At 40.1% G+C, this 18,234-nt stretch overlaps 1 protein-coding gene across 1 annotated transcript in view; it reads right to left on the bottom strand.

The window, feature by feature from the left end:
• adgra2 (adhesion G protein-coupled receptor A2) overlaps positions 1-18,234 on the bottom strand; it is a gene marked incomplete at both ends in the record, with an annotated part of 71,271 nt that overhangs the window by 41,909 nt on the left and 11,128 nt on the right. The window contains one exon of the mRNA XM_083905390.1: positions 3,840-3,911. Within this exon, the coding sequence (XP_083761516.1) occupies positions 3,840-3,911 (72 nt within the window). The remainder of the gene's footprint in view (positions 1-3,839; positions 3,912-18,234) is intronic.

The following is an 18,234-nucleotide window of genomic DNA, read 5'->3' as shown; positions in this document are numbered from 1 at the left end:
AGCGAACTCGGGCAACTAGAAGAACTGAATGGAATGTCTTGAAAACGTCTCCAGACGTCTCCATCACACCGGCTGAGTTGGAAAATAGGTCTTATGTCCAAAACTCCGAACTATCCCTTTAAACACATGCTGATGCATGATCCTCCGTGGTCTTTCAGAAACGCTCCACCCTGCTTCCCCCCCTGCTAGTTCCATCACGGCTGCAGGTACGAGGGTCAGTTAGTGGAGAAGCTCGAGTTTCCTGACCCCGGAGACCCGACGGCGCTACAGGGAATCGTGTCCCCACTTAGAAAAACAAACACCAGCTCACATTACATCAACTTACGGATTTTTACTTTCTCTTTTACTTCATCACCAGTAATTCTGCAACAGGGTATAAGTCACAGCGTAAGGTCGCCCTCGTCGACTTTCAGCCCAGATCGAGCTCAGAAACTTTAAAATATTCACATATTTCAGACGTGAAAAGACACCTTCAGTAAATGTGGCTTTTCTTCTCGACCGTCGTGTCTACGCTGAGCTCCACTGGATTCTAATAAAGAAACAACTGCTGCAAATTACCATATTTTTCTGTCTTTCAACACTTTTTGAGAAGCCATTTAGCGTCATGGGTGGCAGCTCGGAGAAGCATGTGGAACTAATATCCCGTCGACACACTGGTCCCTCCCTCTGAGATTAAGTATGTCTGCCAGACTACATTACCCAGACGGAGCTGCTGCATGTTGTGTTGATCGCTACCAGGATGCTATAAAGCTTTACGAGGCCGCGCTGTAGAACAGCACACCTAGCTGTGGAATTTGTGTGGGAAACGCAAATTAGATGTAATTCACATAAACAAAAACAAAAAAAAGAGAGAGAGAGAAGTTAGACGTTATGGGTTGTGGCTGCCAGTAGCAATATGGCAAAAAAAGACTTTTTCCAAAGATTGTTGTTGTTTCCAGGCTGAACAAACAGCTGCACATACAGCTAGCAAGCTAGCTAGCTACCCTGAGCGAATCTTCAAGGAAAGTAAAAGTTTTATTAGTTTGATTTACAACAACAACCACAACAATATAGTTTAATAATATGGAGGAAAATAACAGCCATATTTTGGCACAGCTAATGGGTTCAACCCAACATAACCCCAGTTAGGATTCTAAGCTAGCTGCCCCCACACAAACCCTGCTTCTTTTTAGCGTTAATAGCACTTCTGTCGAATAGGTTTAATAAGTAAAACTGTCGCACACAAAGTACTGTTTAATTTTTATCTGTAGACATGTTTCTGCACTGTTTATATGCACCAAATACTGTGTGGAGGCCGTTAACTGATATTGCTAAGAAGGGCTAGCCTGAGATAAACAGTATCTCAATGTTTTTTACGACTTCGGTGAAATTGTAGGTGACGTTATTTCCAGCTCAGACTCTCAAACACTCTCAGGTGATCTTTCTGTCCTGGTACAACCTCCTGAGATCGTTTGTAGACTGGACCGCATCATACAAACTATGCTAACAATAGAACGTGTTTGTTTTCTCTGACAAGCAGTTGTTATGTGTGTTTTTTCTGTGTGTTATTGTTCAGTTTTTTTTTTCAGAAAAATTAAGTTGAGGGCCAAGTTTAAGGGCTGTATCGCCCTCAATATTGAGATTTTCCGAGACCACCCTTGGGAGCAAGGGTTACCCAGAATGCATTGCGTGTTTTGACATAACAAAGATGGCGTCGAAAGCAGCGAAACGAGTACACTACAAATGAAGTATTTTCTTTGTTAATAGAGATATAAAAATGATGAAAACCATTGTATTATCTTAGTTTAGGCCCATATTATGGATTACTGACGTCATTGTTGCGTAACATTTATTTTTATTTTACGATCAATTGTCAATAGTCGGCCGGTGTGGGTTACTTTTCAATAAGCCGTGATGTGTGGTAACTGTCAGCTGAGTATGTCCGTGGTTGTGGTATTTGTATGAGTATGAGGTATTTCTATGATAAATAATCCTGACGTAAATGTGTTCTTCTTCTTCTTCTTTTTTGGAGTTGACAGACTGGACGCAGCTTTCACGTTATTCTGCCCCCTACAGTCTGAAGACGTATCTGCATTTAAGGGGTGTCCCATTTCTAAGTGACAAAATAACCCTCAACACTTGGTTTTGAGGACCAGTTAAGTTTAAGGGTTGAGCCTGAGGGTTAAGATAGGAATTGGAATTGGCCCAAAATCAGCCAGAAAACGTGCTCAGGATTCAATAACTCAAAAAATGGAAAAAATTTGCATAGTTGGAGCAAATACTACTATCAAATAGCAAGACAAATAATGAAATAAAAACTAAAAGTCAGTGTAAACATAGCTCTTTTTTTTAAATTCACAGCTAACGTAAGCACCAACCATGAGTTTGGAGGCAGCAGTATTTAGAAACGTCTGTTTTCCCTGCTATAAATCTAAATTGTGAGCCTCGTGGACAAAGAGGACCATGAACGTCCAACTCTCTTCAGCATTCACAGATATTTTGGGTGTGGACCAAAACTGTAGACCGACTAACCAACGAAAGAGCTGATTTGAGAGGCGACGGCCGTCTCTATGGTTTGTCTCTGGAGACGCTGAGCAGTAATAAGTCCAGAAAAAGGAAAAAAACAAGAGTTTCTGTCTCACAGACGAATCTCAGAGAGATTACAGGAGATTACTGAGGAGGTCCAGACTGTCTGTGAGCCACAGGCCAAGCTGCCAACATGCACCTCCTCCCTTAAAACATCTCCCTTATCTTCTGCTGTGGTTCCTGTGTAGTGAGGCTCACCTGATAATGAAGCCCCGCAGTGTAATTATGTGAACTTTTCAACGTAAGTGTGCGATAGCCTCGACTCAGTGCATCGTCCTCCCTGCTGGACACGAGCCATGACCGGAGAGGAGAGCGGCTCAGAAAACCCTCACCGATACACCAGAGACGCGCTAGAACATTGGTTCTCAAAGTGCGGCCCAGGGGCCCAATGGTGGCCCGCAGAAACATTTCTGGCGGCCCCGCAATTAATTACAGTTGATAGTTTTAATCCAGGAGCGACTAAGCTTGTTAAATGTTTATTGGACATTACTGGATACAGACCAATAAGTGTAAACTGTACAACTGTATTTACTAAATGTTGGATGACATAGTGACACAGTATAGTATGACGTTTTTGTCAAATTTTGGAATTTAAATTTTTTCCCAAAAAAATTTCACATTTTGGACGACATAGTATAGTATGACGTTTTTGTCAAAATTTGGACCGCAATTTTTTTTGAAAAAAATTGTCAAATTTAGGACGGCATATGTCATTTTTGTCAAATTTTGGACCAAAATTTTTTGTTGAAAAAATTGTCAAATTTGGGAAGTCATAGTATTGTACAACGTTTTTGTCAAATTTTGGACAAAAAACTTTTTACCCCTAAAATTTTGAACGACATAGTATAGTGTGACGTTTTTGTCAAATTTTGGACCAGAGTTTTTTGTTAAAAAAATTGTCAAATTTGGGAAGTCATAGTATTGTACAACGTTTGGTCAAATTTTGGACCAAAAACTTTTTCCCCCAAAAATGTTAACATTTTAAATGACATAGTATAGTATGTCGGTTTTGTCAAATTTGGGACGCCATAGTTATTACAAATGGGATTTCTTTCTGGTTTTTTTTCTTTTTTTTCCCTTTGGCGGCCCTCAGTCTAATGTTGGGTTCCTAAATTGGCCCTCAGGTGTCAAAACGTTGAGAACCCCTGCGCTAGAATAATGGCTTCCGCGTAAAAATGCATCGCCTAAATCTCCAGTAAACGATAAACACGCGACGCTGTCGCATCTGTTGAAGTGCGAAAATAAACGAGGACGACAAGACGTCGGCTACTCACAGCTTCTCCAAGGCGGAAAGTCCAAGGAAGGATCCATTTCTCAGAACTCGAATCTTGTTGTGGCTCAGTATTCTGTGAAAAAAGAAAAAATAACATTATTGTTAAAAATAAACCACCGAGAAATAATTCAAGCACTTTTTTTTCTGTGAAATGACCGTCTTGGACTTTTCCTCACAGGGAAAGTTCAGGTTTAAGGTGTCATCACAGGGGGATAAAAGAGCTAAAAATAACAACCGAAACATCCACGATCGCCTGAGCAGAAACATCAGGTGAAGATGTTTCCAATTAACGCTACAGACGGAGAATAGAACATCAAGATTAGGAGGGAAGTCGTAATCTCCATCATCGCTTTCGCGCACGTTTTCCGACATCAAAAGGACGGAGTCCGTCCACATCAAACGAGAGGCGGCGCAGACGAACGTTAATGAGCTCTTTCCTCGCCGTCGTAACGCGTAACGCTCCGAGGGTTCTTATCCAACCAGGAGACACGACACGGAGGTGCCGAGGATCATGGGAAACGGATACTCGCTCTGAGCCGTTTCCCACAATACGAGAAGCGGAAGAGGGATAAAGGTATGAATCTGAACTTAGAAGAGTTCAAGCAATGGTTATGGCTGTTGTTGTTGTTGTTTAGATTGTTAGGGTGAATTCCAATTCCTATCTTAACCCTTAATCTCAAAAATGCTCTCCCTCTAGTGCAAGTGCTGTCCTGATTCTCAGAAAAATTAAGTTGAGGGGCGAGTTTAAGGGCTGTATCGCCCTCAATATTGAGATTTTCCGAGACCACCCTTGGGAGCAAGGGCTACCCAGAATGCATCGCGTGTTTTCACATAACAAAGATGGCGCCGAAAGCAGCGAATCGAGTACGATACAAATTAAGTAGTTAATTTTATTGTATTGTATTTTCCCATATTATGGATTACTGACGTCATTGTTGCGTCACATTTATTTTTATTTTACGATCTTTTGTCAATAGCCGGCCGGCTGAATGATGAAATCCATTGTATTATCTTAGTTTAGGTTTTAGGTAGTTTAGATCGTAATAAATAATCCTGACGTAAATGTGTTTTTCTTCTTCTTCTTTTTTGGAGTTGACAGACCGGACGCAGCTTTTTTGCGTTATTCTGCCCCCTACAGTCTGAAGACGTATCTGCATTTAAGGGGTGTCCCATTTCTAAGTGACAAAATAACCCTCAACACTTGGTTTTGAGGGCCAGTTAAGATTAAGGGTTAAGATAGGAATTGGAATTGGCCCTTATTCTGCTTTTTTTTGGTAACAATCAGAGTGTTCTCTAGCTGGCATCCTCTTGACCACAATAGATGCTCATTGACCCCCAGGTCATTTGACTTTGAGACTCCTGACCTAAACAATTCACCAAAGCATCAATGTTCTATCAGGTATAGACCAACACAACTTTAAAATTCACTTCCTGTGTGCAGCGGGAGATCCAAACCCTGACAGAGTCGTACGGAGCTCGGAGACGTAGCCTCGTTTGACAACAATTTGAATTTAACGGGCCATTTGTTTTGATTTAAAAGTTATTCACTACATTTTTTTTAATTTTTTTTTACTTTCGCTTCTCGCCAAGTGGTGAAAGGAGATAATCATTTCATGTGTGTGTGCTTTGGTTTGAAGTGACAGTCGGCCGTCGCTCTGTGTATGAATGAAGTCTGCTGTTCACATTCTCAGAAAACAGCGTGTCTGATGGAGAGTGAATGAATAATTGCCGTGATCCATCACAGCCTCTTATTCTAAACTCTTTCTCTTTGCCTAATGTTCTTTTAGGAGGCGGTGGAAGAAAAAACTGCTGCCTGGTTTAAATTCACATTTTTGTTTCCAGCTCAGGAAGTGAAACGTACTCTCACCAAAGTGGAGAAGTTCAAGCTGGATGTTGGATCAACAACGTGCAGTGAACTGTTGACACCAGAACACAAATCTGTGCTCGTTACAGAATACAGAAGAAATGTAAGTAAAGAAGTAAAAAGTAGTTCATCTGAAATGTACTTTAAGTAAAAGTTACTTAGTTACTTACTTAAATATGACAAGGTCAGAAATCCTAAGGTATTTTAGAGCTCACACACCCGGCGCGACACAGGATGTTACGTCACATTAGCGCCAGTGCTAACCGGTGCTATCGTTCGTCTGGTTCTGGTGTAAATTTCCCTCCCGTAGGTCTTCATTGTGCTGAATTTTTATTTTTACTTAGTAACGGATAAGTAACTAAGTACAATACTTGAGTCAATACGTACTCAAGTAAAATACAAAATCCTGCCATATGCGCCATATGTAAGAATGTGGCCAAAAACGGTTACTACATTCAAACTCAAAATACCGAGGTCTTTTTAGGTTTCGTTTTCTGACGTAACTGGCAACCCGTGGTTGCTCGGCAGCTGAGACTCTACTGACTGCAATGATTGGTAGACGGCGGTAGGTGGCGCCACATGACGCCAAAACGTGATTTCAAAACATAAACATGATTTGCAGTCTGCAAAAATATTTTTTTTAAATGCAAATATTTTGTCTGTACTGTTGTTGTTGGTGAGTTCAGTTTGTTATATGAACATTATTCCTGAGTCTCTGTGACATATTAGGAGGATTTTACGGCCAGTTGATTTAGATTTATTACATAATGCACCTTTAAATTGCACTTAAAAAATACAAAATACACAAAAAAAAGTATTCCATACAGTAACTTGAGTAAATGTATTTCGTCACTTTCCACCTCTGTTGCTAAATAACTTTCTGTATTTCTTACTTATTCAAGTAACAAATATGATGCATTATAGATGTAACCAGGTCCGTACATATCTGTGTTGATAGAATGTTTGAAATAAAACCAACCTTACAATTTGAAGGATTTATGTCTCAGCAGCAGCAGCAGCGCGTCATACTTCCTGTTAGGCTATGGCAGCGGCGGACTGATTCCGCTGCTGCTGAGAAAGTAGTCCCTAAAAAATTCATGCGATGCGAGGTTAGTTTTGTTTCAAATATTATTCTATCAACACAGATATGTACATCGATAGTCTGCCGTTACAATCGATTTGCCTCGGGTGCACTGTGGAGTCGGTATGAGTGTTTCTAATGCCATGCTAGCAGGTACCATTGACTTGCGCTAGCCATAGCATCAGCGAACTCGGCAACTAGATGAACTGAATGAAATTTCTTGAAAAAAATAAGTTGGAAAATAGGTCTTATGTCCAAAAATTCTGAACTATCCCTTTAAAGCAGCATAGACCTATTTTAACACAGATTGTTTAAGAACAATTAATCACTCGCGGGCCACATAAAATGACGTGGCGGGCCACATCTGGCCCCCCGGGCCTCGAGTTTGACACGTGGTTTAAAGAAAGACTTTTGCCTAAAGTGAATAAAAACCAAAGTATCTACGTGCTTCATGAAAAAGCGCAGACTCTGTCGTACACCGTTTGTCGTAGACAGAGATGATTTTCGGAGCGCTGTGTGAGCTGAGGGTGTGTGAGCCGTGGCCTCAGTGCTGGGAACAGCCCGTCGTCGCTAACACGCCCCGACGTTTCTCGTCATCTTCACCCCTGACCGCGCGCCGCTTAACGGGCTGTTTGCGACATTAAGTGTGTTCTTAATCGGGAAGAAGTGGAGCTGTGTGTGTGTGTGTGTCTTTAAAAATGGGAGCCGACTGTGAAGCGTCTGCAAGATTTACAGATTCAGCAGCAGTCCAACCCCCCTAACCCCCCCCCCCCTCCTCCTTCCCTCTATTTCCTGCCACATCAATAAAAACACCGCCTTCACTTCTGCGCTTTCCAGCATCACTTAATGACCTGATTTAATAATCTAGTCTAATATGGGGACACACTGACCCGGGTTAGTCCTTCAATTCACCTCGGTCACATCGTCCCTCGTCCAGGACAAAAAAACAAAAACCCGGCCAAAATGTAGAAAAGTAAATCATCATCTGATGCAGTCGGACACTTCATTTATTTATGTATTTATTTATTTATTTAATTAATTAATTAATTAATTAATTAATTAATTAAACAAAATCCATAACCCCCAGCATGACATTTATTTTTAAAACTGGACTACAATTAAGAAAGAAGAAGCAGTTGCACTGATAATAACTATAATACTGAAACCAAGGCGTCTCTGGCAGCATTGACTTAGCATTTAGTGCCACAATAATCTGAAAGAATGAAAGAAACTTCAGGCCAATTCCAATTCCTATCTTAACCCTTAATCTTAACTGGCCTCAAAACCAAGTGTTGAGGGTTATTTTGTCACTTAGAAATGGGACACCCCTTAAATGCAGATACGTCTTCAGACTGTAGGGGGCAGAATAACGCCAAAGAGCTGCGTCAAGTCTGTCAATTCCAAAAAAGAAGAAGAAGAAGAACACATTTACGTCAGGATTATTTATTACGATCCGTTTGTCAGTTAAGTTATTAGGTTGTCAGTTAGTTATAAGATGATACTCATACAAATATTCAGCTGACAGTTACCACACACCACGACTTATTGAAAAGTAAACCACACCGGCCGACTATTGACAAAAGATTGTAAAATAAAAATAAATGTTACGCAACAATGACGTCAGTAATCCATAATATGGGCCTAAACTAAGATAATACAATGGTTTTCATCATTTTTATATCTCTATTAACAAAGAAAACACTTCATTTGTAGCGTACGTGTTTCGCTGCTTTCGACGCCATCTTTGTTATGTGAAAACACGCAATGCATTCTGGGTAGCCCTTGCTCCCAAGGGTGGTGTCGGAAAATCTCAACATTGAGGGCGATACAGCCCTTAAACTTGGCCCTCAACTTCATTTTCCTGAGAATCGGGACAGCACTTTTTGAGATTGAGGGTTAAGATTGGAATTGGAATTTACCCTCATCACTAAAAGAAAACCTGCCGTCTTCACAGAACTGTGGCCCTCGTTTGAACCTGTGACTCCTGGACCTGAAGGTCTCTTCTCACTAGACTTTGGGCACGATATCTCTTCCATAAGTGAATGCAGGCCTGAGATGAAAGCTACAGAAGATCCGGAACTGCCTGAATAATTCAATACAGATATGAGAGAAGGAGAAAGTCACATCTGGCAACGCAACAAACCGTCTAATTCAACACAGGCACTTCAGATACAGATAGTTCCTTCTTTTTTTTCCCCACTAAGCTCATTATACAGAAAAACCGATTAGTCTGAGGCCTCACGTATGTTTGGTTTCTCCGCTGTGCTTGAACGCATGAACGTCAAAAATCGGATTTGTTCATAATTGCGTTTCCTCCTCAGAAACTGTTCACTTCAGCGTCATGTTCACTCGCACTGAACTCACGCAGCCTTCAAACACAGTGACTCTAATTCATATCTAAAGACGTCTCAACACGATATGTAAATGATCTGCACAGAAGACACAAACGGAAACTGAACAAAAAACCTCCCACAGACGACAAAAGGTGCAGATTTCCAGGAATGTGAGGAAGTTACAACAGTTTATATTTCTGTATAATCACCAAACGCCTGATGTTTGGAGCACAGTCGCAGAGAAGGACATTGTTCTGTCGTAAACAATGCAGACGACTCTGAGAGAGAAGGGGGGGGGGGGGGTGAGAGGGGGGGCAGAGCTCTGTAAACAGGACAGAAATACTCTGCGTTCCCATCAGGCTCAACAGGAAGTCCAGCCAATTAGCTGTTTATTCAGAACTCCGCTGCAGAGGTCAGAGGTCGCAGAGAGAGCACTTCCTGGACGGCCATCGGACAAACGGAGCAGTGTCCGGAGGCAGGTGACAGCTGAGGAAGATCACACTGAGACCAGGACCAGAGACCATCAGAGACCAGAGAGGATCAGAGACCAAGACCAGAGACTATCAGAGACTATCAGAGACCAAGACCAGAGAGGATCAGAGACCAAGACCAGAGACTATCAGAGACTATCAGAGACCAAGACCAGAGAGGATCAGAGACCAAGACCAGAGAGGATCAGAGACCAAGACCAGAGAGGATCAGAGACCAAGACCAGAGACTATCAGAGACCAAGACCAGAGAGGATCATAGACCAAGACCAGAGACTATCAGAGACCAAGACCAGAGAGGATCATAGACCAAGACCAGAGACTATCAGAGACTATCAGAGACCAAGACCAGAGACTATCAGAGACCAAGACCAGAGACTAATCAGAGACCAAGACCAGAGACTATCAGAGACTATCAGAGACCAAGACCAGAGACTATCAGAGACTATCAGAGACCAAGACCAGAGACTATCAGAGACCAAGACCAGAGACTATCAGAGACTATCAGAGACCAAGACCAGAGAGGATCAGAGACCAAGACCAGAGACTAATCAGAGACCAAGACCAGAGACTATCAGAGACCAAGACCAGAGAGGATCAGAGACCAAGACCAGAGACTATCAGAGACTATCAGAGACCAAGACCAGAGACTATCAGAGACCAAGACCAGAGACTATCAGAGACTATCAGAGACCAAGACCAGAGAGGATCAGAGACCAAGACCAGAGACTATCAGAGACCAAGATCAGAGAGGATCAGAGACCAAGACCAGAGACTATCAGAGACTATCAGAGACCAAGACCAGAGAGTATCAGAGACCAGGACCAGTCCACTATGTACTGTATTCTGTATATGTTCTAGTCTAATCCTGAACTGGTCTTTACTCTTGATTTATCTTGGTCTTAACTTGAGCTTGTCCTGCCTTAGCTTTTCCTTGCCTTGGTCTTGACTTGGTCTGGTCCTACCTTGGTCTTGGTCTTGACTTGGTCTCACCCTGCCTTGGTCTTGGTCTTGACTTGGTCATGTCTTGGAATCACTCTGCACTAGTCTTGGTCTTGACTTTGTCTGGTCCTACCTTGGTCTTGGTCTTGACTTGGTCTCACCCTGCCTTGGTCTTGGTCTTGACTTGGTCATGTCTTGGAATCACTCTGCACTAGTCTTGGTCTTGACTTTGTCTGGTCCTACCTTGGTCTTGGTCTTGACTTGGTCTCACCCTGCCTTGGTCTTGGTCTTGACTTGGTCATGTCTTGGAATCACTCTGCACTAGTCTTGGTCTTGACTTTGTCTGGTCCTACCTTGCCCTTGGTCTTAGTACTGGTCTTGGTGTTTGCTAGTGTGTTAGTTTAACTACAACAGAACATCTGTATTACTGCAGTTCAAACGGACGTAGAGACCTTTACAAACCAAGAGGAGGACGTAGTGGACGTCCACACTCATTAAGTCTTAGAGTGTCTTGTTTTTTTGACATGGTACAATATTGTGTTAACTTAATCCAGATTAAGGACGTCCTCTGCATTGGGTTTTTCCTTCATTCACTTAACTGTTTTAAAGCCACAAAGGCCTCGCAGAAATCAGCCGACTTAATTGAATCTGTCCAATAATCAATGGAGGAAACGCAGATGATGTTTGACTCCAGGATTAATTTACATGAGGATCAAAGAACTGTGGGTTCACACAGGAGAATCCAGACCAGCTTCCATCACGGGGTTAAACAAGGACAACAACAGATTCTCTACAGAACCATGTTTAACAGTTCTTCTGTTGTCTACAGGTCCAGAACAAAAAAAGAGACAGAATACGTACGATTCTACGACATTACATCACCAATGTTCAGCCTCAGATTTATGGAAAGACTAAAAATAACATGTACATCATCCTGTACATGTGGTGAGTATTAGTGTGTCTTTGTGGAGAGGTTTTTGTATAGTTTACACGTTCAAACCAAAATGTACTTTCTATAATCAAACCTACTTTAATATTTGGTGATAAGTGATAATTTTGTAAAGGATTACAGCCCAAACTGGACTAGTTTACTTGGATAATCGCAAAGACACAGTATCAGGATATAAGGTTTGATAAAAGTAGACATTTGCTGGTTGAAATTGATGTTTTACAACATTTTGATCTGGTGTGAATCTTCCTTGTGTCATTATTTAATAAATATGTACAGTATATATATATATACACATATACATATATATATTATATATACATAAATATAAATACATATAATGGTATGTAATGGCCATCAATGGGTTTACCAACAGCTGGTATTTTATATATATATATATATGTATATATACATATACATATACATATAAATATATTATATACATAAATATAAATACATATAATGGTATGTAATGACCATCTATGGGTTTACCAACAGCTGGTATTTTATATATATATGTATATATATATATACATATATATATATATACATATATATACATAAATATAAATACATATAATGGTATGTAATGGCCATCTATGGGTTTACCAAGAGCTGGTATTTTATATACATATATATATAAAAATATATAAAATAGTATGTAATGGACATCTATGGGTTAAGCAACAGCTGGTTTTGCACTTTCAAAATAAAAGAGGTTGATCGTCAGCTACAAATTAGTGTCCGATAATAAAACTTCAACAATAAAAGTCTCATTTTAAATGAATCTGTTATCTTTCACAGTCTTTACACTGTTATTCTACAGTAGAGACTTTTTTACTAAATAAAACATATTCCTATTACAATCCCAGTGTTCGTGACATCCATTGTGGAGCCTGAAGCTCACGGCTGTGTGTGTGTGTGTGTGTGTGTGTGTGTGTGTGTGTGTGTGTGTGTGTGTGTGTGTGTGTGTGTGTGTGTGTGTGTGTGTGTGTGTGTGTGTGTGTGTGTGCGTCCGTGCGAAAAAGTCAAAGCCGTACAAAGACTCTTGTCTCGTAAAACCACAGCCGCTCCTCCCTGCACCATGTCACTCACTTTGTTGGTTTGCGCAATTTGCTTCCGAAAGCCACAAAGCCTTTGAGGGCCACACAGGGCCACACATAGGCCACACATAGGCCACACAGAGGCCACACAGGGGCCACACAGGGGCGACACAGGGCCGTATTGGCTATCTTCCTTGTCAGATGTGGGCTTGTGTCGGCCTTTTCCACAGCGCCATTTGGAAAGCAATTCATTAAAACATTAAAAATACAATATTACAAATAAAATCATTGACATTTTGTCTGGTTATAAAGGATAAGAAAGCAAAGTGTATTATGAATGTAGATCATTATGTAAAACTGAAATGACAAAGATCTTTAGGAAAAAAACATGTTTTTCAAAGACACTGTAACATGTTTAAACTCGGGCTGGACCATTATGGCAAAAAAAATTAGCCACAATTATTTTTGACTGATATTGAAATCATGATTAATCCACACGATATTCATTGATTTCAAAACTTGAGTATTTATTGAACCACCAAAACTCAACTTTAAATACAATTTTAAAGAACAGCCAGAAATTACAGAGCCCCCGAAGTGACATGAGGAAAAAGACAATTTTTTTTTCTTTGAAATTTTCAAAAAAAAATTGGGAAAAGAAAATGTTTTCCCATATTTTTCCCCATATTTTTTGGAAACTCGAGATCTCGGCTTTCCAAGAAAAATATGAAAAATAATAATAATAATAATTTTTTGCATCATCAAGAGAGTCTTTATCAACTGATTTTACTTCTTTATGAAATGTGTGTGTGTGCATATGTGTGTGTGTATGTGCGCGTGCGCGTGTGTGTGTGTGTGTGTGCGTACGTCGACGCAGCATGGGCGTGGCCTGTCGTTGGATTTCAATAACATGTTTTTGAATAAGGCCGTTGTTAATTTAGTCTCTGAGGTTTGGGCTCAGGCCTAAATGTGGCTGCTTTGTATTTTTGGTAAAGTAAATTGTCATTTCAGGAAATGTGTGTGTGTGTGTGTGTGTGTGTGTGTGTGGTGTGTGTGTGTGTGTGTGTGTGTGTGTGTGTGAGAGAGAGAGAGAGAGAGAGAGAGAGAGAGAGAGCTAAAGAAACCATAAAAAGAAAAAAAGAGAAATCATATTTCATCGCTCTGCAAACAGCCAAACACAGAGGTGATGAGAAAATCACTGATATTATGATCTGATTATTGATGTAATGGAATCAGAAGAATCCACAATCGCACACACACACACACACATTCTTGTACTTGCTGCACACTGAGGACTGGGTTGCTGACAAAGTGAGGACCAGCATTTCCACTTTATAAATCAACACAATGACAAATATCTACTTCATGAATGACATCTATATAGAACTATTGGTCGTAGTACCATAACATGTCTACAGGTGGAGCCCCAGAGTAAAAAGGGCTGGAAAACTTTTTCGATTTAAACATTTTAACAAACAAAAAAAAAATTGTTCATAATTTTACAAAAACATCACACTTATACTATGTCGACCAAACTTTTGAAAAAAAAAATTTGACCCCAAGTTTTTGGTCCAAAATTTGACAAAAACGTCATACTATACTGTTGACCAACATTTTTTTTTAAAAATTGACCAAAAAAAATGTTTGTCCAAAATTTGACAAAAACGTCATACTATACTAAGTCGTCCAAAATTTGAAAAAAAAAATTGACCCCAAATTTTTGGTCCAAAATTTGACAAAAACGTCATACTATACTCTGTTCTTTTTTTTTTTGACAAATTTAGTATAGTATGTTTTAGCAACCTAAGGAAGTGATTTCAATGAAAACAAAGTGAGGACCGGCCAAAATGTCCTCACTCCGTATAAATGACCTCACTTAAAAACCCTCACTGGTCCTCAGTATGCCACAAGTACAAGAACACACATACACACAAGTCTTTGTGACCATAAGTGCTGCACTCACTGACTCAGTGCCCTTGAGCGCGACAGATGCACTTTAGCAGCAGAGACGTGAATACGTCCACTGCGTCCGTCCCTGTCCATCACCTCAGGACATGTGTCCTCGTGTGAACGTCTGACAAACAAACTGCAGTTACTAAAGAATCCATGAAATCAGAGATTAAATATTATTTTTGTGAACTGAGATGAATAAATTCATCAAATACAAGGATTTAAGGTTCAGAGATTCATTTTCCTCCAGGGTTTGATCTAATATTTTAATGATTCTGCTGAGAATTAGCTGATTGTGTGATTTTATATTGTGTCATGTGTATTTTAACATTTTATTCTGTATATTTGATGTATTTGCATATGGTATTCTGTATATTTATATACATTTTTAAATGGTATTCTGTATATTTTATGCATATCTTATAACGACGTAGTATAGTATGAGGTTTTGGTCCAATTTTGGACCAAAATTGTTTCTTTTTAAATGGTCAGATTTTGGACGGCTTGTGTAGTATGAGGTTTTGGTCACATTTAGGGAAAAAATATATATATTTTTTTAAATTGTCAGATTTTGGACGATGTAGTATAGTATGATGTTTTGGTCCAATTTTGGACAAAAAATGATTTTAAAAAATTTAAATTGATTTTGGACGACGTAGTATAGTATGAGGTTTTGGTCCAATTTTGGACAAAACATTTTTTTTTTTTATTGATTTTGGACGACGTAGTGTCGTATGATATTTTGGTCACATTTTGGACAAATTTTTTTTATTTTTTTTTAAATAGTCCGATTTTGGACGACGTAATATAGTATGAGGTTTTGGTCGACGACATAGTATAAAATATTGTGTATATTTGAATAATTCTAGCTCCGTCTCGTCTTGTCTACGATGTCTTTACGGTGCTGATAAGATGTTATCTAAGAACATGAGCGCTGTCTATCATTTAGAGTTTGAGGATTTACTAACTTCACACACTGGATTTAGCCTTTTTATAAAACTCAGTGATTACAAATCTATTTTATTTTATAAAAGAGCTTACAGTTTTCAGAGAACATACCCCCGGTATTTGCATATTTCAGAATATCAAGTAAACGTTACACACTGCAGCTTTAAATGGATGAAACAGAGATGAGTTTGATGATGTTTTAGAGAATTCTGCATTTCTCAGCTTCATTATCATAGTTTCTCCTGCTTTACGCATAGATATGGGGGGGGGGGGGTGCTCCTGCATCTGATGTGATGTGTAACCACTTATTACAGAGTATACAGCATTGTGCTCACTTACCAGGCTTGTGGTGAGGGTTTGTGGTCTGTGTGTGTGTGTGTGTGTGTGTGTGTGTGTGTGTGTGTGTGTGTGTGTGTGTGTGTGTGTGGAGTTTAAGATGCATAACTGTAAGACCGATCAGATTTATTTATACAGAAAGTGTGTATGTATAACCGTGTGTGTGTGCATGTATGTATGTGTGTGTGTGTGTGTGCGTGTGCGCGCATGCATAAGTGGTCCAAAAAAGTCTAAAATTAAAAATCTGGGTTTTTGAAATGTCTCTAATTAGAGAGGGGAGGATTGAGGCCTATTTTCAGAGCTGTGGCGGCGCACGCCCTCACCATATGTGTGCACACTGGCAAACAGACTCACTCACACACACATACACACACACACACACATTCTTGTACACATTCTAGGACCGGGTAAAAGTGCTGACAAAGTGAGGACCAGCATTTCCACTTTATAAATCAACACAATTACAAATATCTACTTCATGAATGACGTCTATAAAGAACTACTGGGTGCAGTACCATAACATGTCTGCAGGTGGAGCCCCAGAGCAAAAACGTGTGTGAAACACCAGGGCTGGAAAAACTGGTTTTTGAGTATAGCATGTTTACAACTTAAGGAAGTGATTTCAATGGAAACAAAGTGAGGACCGGCCAATATGTCCTCACTTTGTAAAAATGTCCTCACTTTGTTGGTTAAAAACCCTCACTGGTCCTCAGTACACCGCAAGTACAAGAACACACACACACACACACACACACACACTACATATTCCACACAAAAATCCTCCGTCTTTCTGACTTTTTCTGACCAGGAAGTGTTAATTTAGGTCAATTTCTCGTGTCGTTTTAATCGCACGTTTTTGCCTAAGTCGTCGAAAACAGTTAAAACGTGAAGAGAAAAACAAGTGGATTTATAATCTAAGTGTGAAGCAGTAAAGCTGCGATGATTTATTACAATATTTAGATTCAAAGACAGAGTCAAAACAAACCCTAGAGCGGAAAGTTTACGGCCACAACAGTGGCTTTAATCACCGTCTAAAGTGTTCTTTTACACTTTTTAATGAGGCAATTTAGTAGAATTCAGGCCGAGGAGAAAGCGAGTGGAATGCTGCGTTTGTGGAACATTGTCTCATTGTTCTGTCTCATAAGCAGCTTTTGTTTCCCGCTCACGAGCAGAGATCGACGGGGGAAAATCGTCGCTCGGCCCCCGATTCTCTCACGCCATCGTCGTCCAGGACGAGAGTGATTTTTATCAAACCAACACAGGGATTATTAATCTACTAAAACACGTTTTCTGATTGTTTTTAGCTTCTTAAATGTGAGTATTTTCTGGTTTCTTTGCACCATATAACAAAGAAATCATTAAAACTGAATCATTATGGTTTGTGTAAAATCATCATCATCTCCAGGTTTAATATAAACAGGGCCGTTACTAGCTGTTTGGGGGCCCTATCTGAGATACTATTTGGGGGCCCCTATTTTTTTCAATCTGAGGTAGAGATTCCTGACTTTTTCTGATTACCCCACAAACACTTTGCAAATCTAGACAGGTACCTCTAATTCTCAAAAATATAATAAAATATGAGTCTGAACTTGCAGCAGTTTGGGGGTCCCCCCTGGTGGCTGTGGGGCCCTATGCAGCTGCATAGTCCGCATATAGCAAGAAACGGCTCTGGATATAAAACACAGATCAAACAAGTTCTTGATGAATCGCCAAAATAACCAGATAATTATTTGGATTCAAAGAGGGAAAACGCAACTTTAAACAAGTCCATCAACAACGATTTTAACGATAAAAAAAACTATTGTTTGCTTTAGTGGAAAAGCTGCGTGTTTGAGATGAATGAAATGAAGTAAAACTGCTCTTAAAACCCCGCTCCTCGTCTCCACCCGCCCCCCGCTCTGCTGCTGTATACACACAAACGCTCCCCCAGTCAGGTCTGATAGTTTTGCTTCACAGAGGCCCCCCGTTCAAATACATTTTAAACAGTAATTACAAGAACAGAAATTGCAAACTGCAGCTTTAAATCTCCTCTTTTTTTTAAAAAAAGGAAAAAAATCCTTTCAGAGCAAATCTGTCAGCAAGAGTCGTCAAAACAGACTCAGTAATAAGTTCTGGGGTAAGTGTGTGAGAGAACACACACACACACACACACACACACACTGAGGCCACAGGCATTCCCACTATAGACAGCCATTATATCCATGTGTGGACCGACTCCCCCAAAGCAGGAACTGTGGAGGCCGCTGTGGTCAAACACGAGGAGAGGGAAGTTAGCACTGGCAGAGAAAAAGGCCAAGTCAGGCATATTTTGGAGTAAGATAAGAAGAAGAGAGAGAGAGAGAGAGAGAGAGAGAGAGAGAGAGAGAGAGAGAGAGAGAGAGAGAGAGAGAGAGAGAGGGAAAAAAAAAAAGAATCCCAAATAACAAAAGGCCATTCAGAGATATGAGATTACTGTGACAACA

The sequence above is a fragment of the Microchirus variegatus genome, assembly GCF_963457635.1.
Source record: "Microchirus variegatus genome assembly, chromosome: 18".
NCBI lineage: Eukaryota > Metazoa > Chordata > Actinopteri > Pleuronectiformes > Soleidae > Microchirus > Microchirus variegatus.
Note: the sequence above shows the minus strand (reverse complement) of the source record. Positions and strands in the feature narration are given on the sequence as shown.